Source organism: Panthera leo, chromosome D4 (assembly GCF_018350215.1).
Source record: "Panthera leo isolate Ple1 chromosome D4, P.leo_Ple1_pat1.1, whole genome shotgun sequence".
In the NCBI taxonomy this organism is placed as follows: Eukaryota; Metazoa; Chordata; class Mammalia; order Carnivora; family Felidae; genus Panthera; species Panthera leo.
Window position 1 is genome coordinate 15,098,900 of NC_056691.1, and position 10,481 is coordinate 15,109,380.

At 38.5% G+C, this 10,481-nt stretch overlaps 1 protein-coding gene across 1 annotated transcript in view; it reads left to right on the forward strand.

Annotated features, from left to right (window-relative positions):
* The window catches only part of TMC1 (transmembrane channel like 1), a 104,801-nt gene extending 94,988 nt beyond the window's left edge, over nt 1–9,813 (forward strand). Inside the window, exons 17-20 of the mRNA XM_042912074.1 lie at nt 1,948–2,073; nt 5,728–5,806; nt 5,909–5,960; nt 9,746–9,813. Of these exons, the coding sequence (XP_042768008.1) occupies nt 1,948–2,073; nt 5,728–5,806; nt 5,909–5,960; nt 9,746–9,768 (280 nt within the window). The 3' untranslated portion in view covers nt 9,769–9,813. The remainder of the gene's footprint in view (nt 1–1,947; nt 2,074–5,727; nt 5,807–5,908; nt 5,961–9,745) is intronic.
* The last annotated feature ends 668 nt before the right edge of the window (nt 9,814–10,481 follow it).

Consider the following 10,481-nt stretch of genomic DNA (forward strand, 5'->3'; position numbering starts at 1 on the left):
TCTGTTCCCTCCCCCACTCACTTTCTATCTCTCTCAAAATAAATGAACTTTTAAAAAATATTTTTTTAAAAAAAGGTATTTTTATGTCTGTGAGTCTAAGCATAGTTAGAGTGTTGGCCAGTAACTTGAAGTAATGAAGGAATAATGGCTATTTTTTGGACACTAAGCATTAGAGGAGATGTAGGAGTAAATTGGACACTGATTCTAGTCCTGGGAAGCTTTCAGTCCACTGGGAAGACAGGTCTGCTTATAGACTATTCTAAGCCAGGGTGGGTGGGGCCACACCCATAGAAGCTTAAGTTCAGTATCATTTCATTTGACTGTAGAGTCACAGCAGACCAGAAAAAACATGGCATGCTTTGGCTAACTGTCAGATAAAAGGATTACCAGGGATTAGTAGAAGCTTCTTTAGCTTGTACATAAGAGATCTGGACTCCTAGTAAGAACACCAGACCTGGAAAGAGGAGAATCCCCAGAGATGCCAATGACTTCGACTTTGGGACACACTGAATGCAGAGAAGACCTTTATGGGAGGGGAACATTTGGTAAAATTCCAGTTCCCCTATTCTAACCACGTCCATCAGCTTCAGACCAAGAAGCTGGGGAGCGGAATGTCTTGCCTTCTCTCATCTTTGCTTACCTTCTTACTCTCGCTGTATCCCGTATGGTTGGGAAGAAAGCATGGCCAGGTAGAATGGATGGCGACAAAGAAACCCTAGAGAAATAAATCAATATAATCTTGAATTATCTCTAAACTCCATTCCCCCTTAATATATCACAGGTCTTGCCGGGTGCAGATCTGTAATTTGTGGAGCAAAACTTAACACCTCGGCAGTCCAGCAACCCCTTGACCACATATCTGGAATTACTCTCAGGGTTTTGAAAGACTTTATTATAGTGAGGCCAGAGGCAAAAAAAAAAAAAAAAAAAAAAAAAAAATCTCATCTGGAACTTGTGAGTCATGTTTGTTTAGTAGTTGAGAGTGTATGAAGATCAATAAACGATAGTGAAACAAAAATATTAAGTGTTATACCAGCCTTTATTCTGATGATATGAAGAACTTGGTGGTAAATAACCTAATCTCTGCTCTGAAAACTACAGCTTTTCATGGTAGAATCAATATGCATATACAGAAAAAATAACTTGACATGATGGGTATTACTTAATAATTCTGACTATTACATATTAAGATAAGACAGACATCCTGCCCTCATTTCTCTAGTTTATAGGGGCTGATTCTTACCTCAGTGGGTTGAGAACAAATCCATTAAGGACTTTGGCCCTTTAGGCTTCTTTCCTTCTCTTCTCATGGTCTGTTCTTAGCCGTAGGACCGAGCTGGCTGTCATTAGAGCCTGTCCACAAGAAAGACAGTGAGAGAAAGGACTCACCCTTCAGTGTGATTACCTGTTAATAACTCTGATGAAAGAGCTCTGTGGAAAATGAGATAGCAACTCTTGCATGGGGAGAGATACTGGATTATTTGTGGACTTGATTCTGTTAAGCTATTCTGTATGTTTATTTCCAAGGCTAATTCAACAATTAAGTGCACTCTTTATGCAGCCCAAAGGGAATGTTCTCCAACAAGGACAGCTGGCTAAGGGGTAGACTTGCAAGTTATTTATAAAATATATTTCAATCAAAATCTTAGGGATACAGCTTAAGAAAAAAACAAAACAAAACCAGACTTCTCCTAATGCTGTGGTTAATTTCCTAACTGCTCGACTGCGTGTTTACGTTGGGATACCAGTTCTCATGTCTTACCCATATGTTGATAATAACAGGTCGAAGTGCCAGGAGTTGTAGCTAAACATTAGGTTCCCAATCTGAAAGAGTACTTAGGTGGTGTTTGAGAAAGACGTCTAGTTTTCTTGCTGTAACCATGGCTTTTACATATGTTATAAATGAACTTCTCTCCTCCCCCCCCTCCCCCCCTTTTTGTTTTTCAGTGGCAAAAATAGGATGTTCGAAGTCATTGGAGAAACACTGGAGCATGATTTCCCAAGCTGGATGGCAAAGATCTTGAGACAGCTCTCTAACCCCGGACTGGTTATTGCTGTCGTTTTGGTTATGGCGTATGTGCTTCCCCTCTCATAGGAAGAGACTCTGTAATGTCTTTCCTGGCTCCTTTTAATTTCCAGCTTTCTTAGCTTTCTCATGCTCTCTAAGGGTTGTGCTGTAACCTCAGCAAATTCAGTGCTGATTACATGGTGGTGAGAGTCTGAAATTCATGAGCCATATTCTGATCCTATTGAATGTAATTCCCAGCCATCTGCATCTGTCTTTGCCTGCCTAGGATTATAAGATTTGTTCCCAAGTAACCAAAATAATTATCAGTAAACAGCTAAAGCAAGGGAAACATAAATGCTAAATGCTAAATCTAATCAGCACATTGAGCTCCCCCGATCTCCTGGCCCCCAGCTCTTGTCCCATAAAGCAGATGGCTGTGAACACACAGAAATGATGAGTCTCTAAGTTAATATTCCCTTTGGGGACCCTATAGGCTGCATTTTAGGGCTAAAGGTTTAAGGGGTCTTAAAAACCATCATGTCCTTGTTCCTCAAAGGCTATCAGTAAGTGTGGGTCCATGATAATAAAATCAGAGGCCCAGAAGGGTCTTGGAAAGGTCGCTTAGTCTGTCCCTTCAAAAGTCAGAGGTGATATCCAAAGGAGAATTTGGGAGGGGGGTTTTGTTCCCTTGTAACTTTCATTGGCTTCTGACTCTTGACCAGCACAGAGATAAACTTACATTCTAAGGAAAAAAATATATTTGCTATTGAAGAGCTAGGAAAAGCACCCTGATCCTTCCTTTCAACGCCTGAGGCCCTCCTAAATAGAAAGTCTGGTACTGTCACTGCTCGCAGTCAAGAAGGGCAAGTATGAAACCACCCTCAGAAACACTTTAGAAATAAAGCTGATGCACAGGATTTGTTTCTTAAAAGGTAAAACTAGGAAAGCTCAGGGAGAGAAATCCCAATGATTTGAAATAAATGAGCTGGGTTCTGGGCCAAGTTGTTACCATCTACTTTGTGATGATCATGGTCATGAGTCATGTCAGAGAAGACAGGCTTCATCTTCAATTTTATTAAGGCACCAATTTAGAGGGACAAGATGATTTTCCCCTGGTAAGACTATAGCAAAATGGTAATAGTAAGACTCTGACAGTAAATCCAACCTTTACCTCCCGCTTTATACTATGACACCTTTTTTGAAGGAGAGCCCATGGGAATAATTAAACAGTAAAACAGATTACTTTTGTATATTAGAGAACCTTGATCATTTGGTGGTATTCAGAATCTGATGGTGAATGTCTGGTGCAGATATGTTAGAAAATGATCTGGTTGGGGCACCTGGGTGGCTCGGTCGGTTAAGCATCCGACTTCGGCTCAGGTCATGATCTCGCATTCGTGGGTTCAAGCCCCATATCAAGCTCTGTGCTAACTGCTCAAGAGCTTGGAACCTGCTTCGGATTCTGTGTCTCCCTCTTTCTCTGCCCCTCCTCTGCTCGCACTCTGTCTCTCTCTCTCTCTCTGTCTCTTTCTCTCAAAAATAAATAAACATTAAAAAAAAAAAGAAAAAAAAGAAAGAAAATGACCTGCTGGAAGCCACCTGTTTCACCAGATGGCCCTTGAAGTGATTTTTATTTTCCAAGTTTTCGTAATACAGTGGCTTGTGGGGCGATGTTAAGTTATTAAGTGGTTTTTAAAAGTCAAAGCCCCTTAGTGGTATAAATGAGATCTTGTATTAAAAAAAAAAAACTGATCAAAGTTCATGTCAGATTTTATGAGTATAGTCTTACCTTAGTAAGAGACAGATTTATTTCTAAACTGTGGAGCAACACTGTTCTGATGCCAGTGGTTGAAGGTTGACTAAGTTGTCCCAAGAGTGTGGAAGAGGAACTAGTATGGCCTATGTCCCAGGCACTACCCGTATATTAATCATTGCATTTCCACGATAATCTTAAAAGGTTGGCCTCATTAATCATATTATTGCTATCACATGGAAGATATGCCCCAAATCAAGTGGCTGATAAGTCAATGCAAGCTCATGTCTTATTTCCCATCTATTATTTTCCCTAATCATTTGAAGCACCAAACAGTGAGTTTGGAATGAGTGGGAATAGACAGAAAGGCTAGAAGCCACTTGTCAGGGATGGTCTACACTCAGGGTCAGCACATGTTTTCTAAAAGGGCAAAATAGTAGACATGTTAGGTTGTATGGGTCAAAAGGAAAAATTGAGGATATTCTGTAAGCACTTACCTAACCATTTGAAAATGTAAAAGCCGTCTTAGTTCATGGGCCATGCAAAACAGGCTGGGAGTCCATTCTACCCTGGAGATGATGGTTTGCCAACCCCTCATACAGACTGTGCAGAAGAAAGTTGGCAGGATACAAGGTCAAATAGATGTCCTGCAAGGTTGATTGTAGTTCTGAGGTTCTGATTTAAAACCCAATTTCAGTTTATTGCTGATTTGATTTTTCAAATCCTGAGATGTCATCTTCTAGTTTATGGGGCTCACACAATTCGCCTGGCTCTTTATTACCTTTAATTAGAGAATGTTACAAGTTACAGACATTTTGAATTTCCCCAGTGGCTCATAGTAAATCAGCTTGGGTGATTTTGGGATAACTGAGTAGAATTCAGGTTCTCTGCAGCCAGGTTCATTCCTTTCGGAGACCAGAAAATGATTTATGAAGAGTATTTATTTAAGTTGCATCACAAGACAGAAAAGGTGGCAAATACAGAGAGAATTCCAGAACTGCAAATGACTTGTGAGGTCTTTTGCGTTCACCCTCCAAATCCAGGCGCTTTTCTAAAAAAATCTTCATAACACACACACACACACACACACACACACATTTATTGAGCACCTACTTCATATCAAACAGTATATGCCAAATGCTTTCATGTATGTAATTTCATTCAAATTCCCATCACTCATATAAAAGATAAACAAACCCAGCTAAACAATATCAATAATTGTGTTGCTAGCACCAGATGGCTCATAAAGGGTATAATCTGGCATGATTGGGGAGTAGAGGAAATGTGTTTAGTATCCAGTCATTTGCAAAAAAGAGCAATGTCAGTTACCTTTTTTTTTTTAATGCATTTTGTTTGTTTATTTTGCTTTAAGTGAAGATGAACATATTTATTTTTACACAAATGTTTGGCTGGAATTTGCTCTTTCTAGAAATGTAAATGTCAGTTAAAAGCCAAGGATATTCCTTTATAAAACATTTTCGTTTCAAAGAAGGGAGAAATGCAAACAATACATCCTACGGAAAAAAATATCTATGTGAATTGACTATGACTTATGAGGATTATATTCTTTGTTGTGAAAGCCAAAGGAGGGAATTTAAGGCAGAAAGTCAATTTCTTTTTTATTCCACACATTCCCTAAGCTTCCGTAGATTTTCCATTCCCTTGGATGCCCTTGGCATCAATTTGAAATGTTACTTTTAATTATAGTTTAAACTGACGTTAATACATTTCCAAGAAGATACAATTAGGCAGCGAGGTATGGTAGACAGATTGATGCTGTGGAAGAGAATCCTTGAGTCCCACCTTCCCAGGTCCAGCTCTACTAACATGTTCCGAGTGCATTTTTTTTTTTTTTACTTCTGTGTACTTCAGTCTTTTATCTACATTCTATGATGTAGTGAATGTAAATTTCAGAAGAATCTCGAACTGAAAACTACCATATATTTTATTATTTTTTAAAATGTAGTTTGACCATCTATTATCTCAATGCTACTGCCAAGGGCCAGAAGGCAGCAAATCTGGATCTAAAGAAGAAGATGAAACAGGTCGGATACAATTTATTTTATAAAAATATCATCTTTATTAATGTCAAGTAGTAGGAAACACCGGGAAATCTCACGTCCTTCTCTCCTTTTTGTATTGTGTAGCAAGCTTTGGAGAACAAAATGCGCAACAAGAAAATGGCAGCTGCCCGAGCAGGTTGGAGAAATGTTTGTGATTGCAAAATCTCCCCGCTATGGATAAAGTGTTCCTCCTTTTTTTTCTTTCCAAATGGGCATTTGATGTAGTATACCATTACTGCCCTGAGTGAGTCATTCCACAATTTTTACTGTTCACCTTTTGAGACCCTCTCAGCTTTTCCAGTGGAGGAAAGGCAAGGGAAAGAAAACTTGAAAAATGGAAACTTAGCAATAGTAATAGACAGGTGACTTTGCAAATTGACAGAAGAAAAAGACAACATCCACATAGTCATGTACAAATAGCAGACACAAATGCAGAAGTTCTGCCCCCTGGGGCAGTTTTTATACATAGATGGATACACCAGGAAGGTATCACTAGGCTCTTCTGAGCTCACCAGTGTTGATTTCCTGGAGCCTTTTCTAATTCATTCATCTCTCTTTTTTATAACCTTCTTAAGTTTTAAACCATTAAAATAAGGCATACCCTTATTTGCCAAAATTCCCGATACGTTCTGCATTCCACATGGGAAAGTAATGTCTAAGAACCTCAGGGAACATTTTTTCAAACTTTTCCCTCGTTCTTAACTTTAAAACTCTTTATATTACTAGGGCTTTCCCCCCTTGTAAATACTATAAGTCAGTCCAAATTGGTTTAAGTAGAAAAAAACTTCATTAGTCCACACAAATGAATAGGAGAGCGGTGTGGATGGCCTGAGACCACGTTTTATCCCAAGTTTAGAAGTGAGCAGGGCTGAGCCCCATTTCTTTATGGTTCTTTCAACACTGCTCTCCCTCTGTGTCAGCTGACCTTTATGGCAACAGGAGAGGATGTAGCAATTTCCAGTGCTATGTCCTTAAATTACATTTGTCTTAGATGGTTTTTCCACCGTAAAGCTACTTGTTTTTTTTAATTGCATTAGCATTTTTTTTTCAGCTGTGACAAATTGTAAAAACTTGAAAGTGTACGATGGGACGATTTCACATGCACATACATTATGAAAGAGCTCCCACCACTGAGTTCATCAACACATCCATGACCTCACATATTTACCTTTGTGTGTGTGTATGTGTATGTGTGTGAGCACTTAAGTCTACTGTCTCAGCAAATTGCGATGTATACAATGCGGTATCATTAACTATAGTTCACCATGTGATGCATTACATCCTCAGACTTCTTCATCTTACAACTGAAAATTTGTACTCTATTACCAAACTCTATTTCCCCCACCCCGAAGCTCCTGGGTTACCATCCTGCTCTCTGTTTTCATGAGTTTGCCTTTTTTTTTTTTTTATTCCACATGTGACACCATGTACTGTTTGCCTTCCTCTGTCTAGTTTATTTCACTTAGCATAATGCCTTTCAGGTTTATCCACATTGTTGTAAACGGCAAGATTTCCTTCTTTTATAGGTTGAAAAATATTATATAATTCTATATCTCTATCAATCTATCTATGTGTATCTATATCACGTTTTCTTTATCCATTCCTCCATAGATAGACTCATGTGGTTTCCATCCTTCCATGCTGCAATGAACATGGGAATACAAATTAATGATTTCATTTCTTTTGGATATATCCAGAAGTGGGATTGCTGGATCATATGATAGTTTGCATTTTCCTGGGAGTGATGTCGAGCATCTTTTCATGTACTATACAGATATTGGTCATTGATAAGTCTTCTTTGAATGAATGTCTATTCAGATCCTTTGTCCATTTTAAATTAGGTTATTTGGTTTTGATGTTGTTCAATGGTAAGACTTCCTTGTCTATTTTGGATTTTAACCCCTTCTCAAATATGTGGTTTGCGGATACGTTCTCCCATTCCATAGGCTGCCTGTTCGTTTTATTGATGATTTCCTTTGCTGTGCAGAAGCTTTTTAGTTTAATGTTTATTTTTGCATTTTCTGCCTTTGTTTTTGGTGTCAAGTACAAAAATCATTGCCAAGACCAAGGGCAAGGAGGCTTTTTCCTAGGTTTCCTTCTAGGAGTTTTATGGTTTAGGGTCTTACATTCAAGTCTTTAATCATCATGCATTAACTTTTGTGTATGTTGTAAGATAGGGGTTCAGTCTCATTCTTTTGCATGTGGATATCCAGTTTTCCCAGCACCATTTATTGAAAAGAATATTCATTCTTCATTGTATATCCTTGGTACTTGGTCAAAAACTAACTGACCACATATGCATGTATTTATTTCTTGTTACTCTGTTCTGTTCTAGTGATCTTGTTGTCTATTTTAGTGCCAATGCCATACTGTTTAATTACTACAACTTTGTAATATAGTTTGAAATCAGGAAGCATGATGTCCCAGCCTTGTTCTTTCTCAAGATTGCTTTGGCCACTAGGGATCTTTTTGTGGTTCCATCGAATATAAGAATTGTTGTTTGTTTGTTTTTTTTTTCTATTTCTTTGAAAATGTCTTTGGAACTTTGAGAAGGATTGCACTGAGCCTGTAGATTGCTTTGGGTGGTAGGGACATTTTCACAAAATCAATTCTAATCCATTAACATGAAATTTCTCTCCATTTATTTATGTCTTCTTTAATCATTATATAATGACCTTCTTTGTCTCTTGTTACTACTTCGTTGGCTTAAAATGTATTTTGTCTGAAATAAGTATAGCTGTGCCTCCTTCTGGTTTCCACTTGCACAGAATATCTCTTTCCATTCTCTCACTATCAGTTTACGTGTGTCCTTAAAGCTGACGTGAGACCTTCGTGGGCATCTTTTAGTTTGAAGCACGTATGTCACACATATCTGTGCTGTTCTTGTGTTTGCTATAGATTGTGACTATAACGTAACATCATCAAATTCGTGTTTAGAATGGTGAATGAAGGGGCACCTGGGTGGCTCAGTTGGTTAAGCGTCCAGCTTCGGCTCAGGTCATGATCTCATGGTTTGTGAGTTTGAGCCCCATGTTGGGCTTGCTGCTGTGAGCACAGGGTCTGCTTTGGATCCTCTGTCCCCCACCTTCTCTGCTCCCCACCCCTGACTCTCACATGCTCTATCTCTCGCTCTCAAAAATAAATAAAGAAACATTTTTTTTTTAAAGTATCTTACAAAAAAAGAATGGTGAGCCAAAAGTTGACTTTTAAGATCTGAATTCTAGGTAAGGCTTGTTTTTATCTTCATTGTTTTAAAGATATAATAGTATAGCATGCTATTTATTTGATATTTTCCCATAATTTTTACTTAAAAACATATAAAACCTTTGCAAAAACAGAGACCATCTTATTCATAGTTGTTTCCTCAGAACTTAATACAGAACTTTATTATATAACAGTCATTCAGTAAAGGCCTACCAAATTTCTACTGGCCAATAAGGAACTCTTTTATTTGAAAAATTCAAAAAGAATAAATTTTTATATTAATTATAAAAACAGTACTAAATATAAAAAGAGCAGAACTTTCACCCCCTTGTAGAGTAAGAAATATAAAAATATTTTGTAGGTAAAAATGCTAAATATTATGGCAACCTGGAGCACATTTGGAAGATACAGATTTCAGACCACCTCATTTGGAACATTAAGCACACTGAAAGCTAATTTTTTAGAAAATGTTTATTTATTTTTGAGAAAGAGAGCATGCGCAGGAAAGGGGCAGAGAGAGAGAGGGACAGAGGATCTGAAGCGGACTCCGTACTGACCGCAGAGAGCCCTATGTGGGGCTTGAACTCACGAAACCCGAGATCATGAGCTGAGCCAAAGTTGAACTAATGCCCAACTGACTAAGCAACCCAGGTGCCCCTGAAAGTTAAATTTTGATTTGTTGCTCCTTCATCTTTTCTCTCTCTCTCTTTTGAACAGCTGCAGCTGCTGGTGGCCAGTAGCGTTCCCAGGTATGCTGGGGGCCCAGAAGGACTCTTCACCTTGCTCTTCAAAACCAGCCACTTCTGAAAAGGGCAAGAACACAAACATTGTGAAGTTGCCGTTCCCCTCTTCTAACCCTGATGTATTGTCAAGGTCATGCTGGTCAATCCAGGCGTCACCAGTCTTAGTTCAGCAAGAAGGATCTCCACCTTGTTCCAAACTCAGGGATTTGTTCCCCCACCACCAACTTTTCCCCTGACTTATTTCCCTGGCTTTTCTTCTAACTAATGGAATTTAAAAGTGGATGTGATTCAACAATACAGGTTACTGGTTTACCTGTTGCATTAATTAAAAAAAACTTTGGGTATATGGACTTTCATCTTATACCCTTCTTCTGCCTTAGTTTTCTTTGCCTGGGAACAGAAATACTTCACCTCTTTTTACCCTCAAAGTTAAGAAATATCTTTATCAAGTAGTCTCTGTAATTATTCATTAACTCGCATTTTGAGACCAACGTCTTGTTTTTCCATTTTTTTTTCCATCTCCCCATCTAGGGTCCCCATGACTATACACCCAATATTTTTTATTAGCTGCTGGATTCAGTAGGAAAAGGAATGGGCTTTTTAAAAGAAAAATCCTAAGGGAAGTAGGGGCCTGATTAGCATTGGATTGAAAGTCTCTCACCTTGGACAACCCACCTCTTTATGAGTTAAAAAAAAAAAAAAAAGGCATT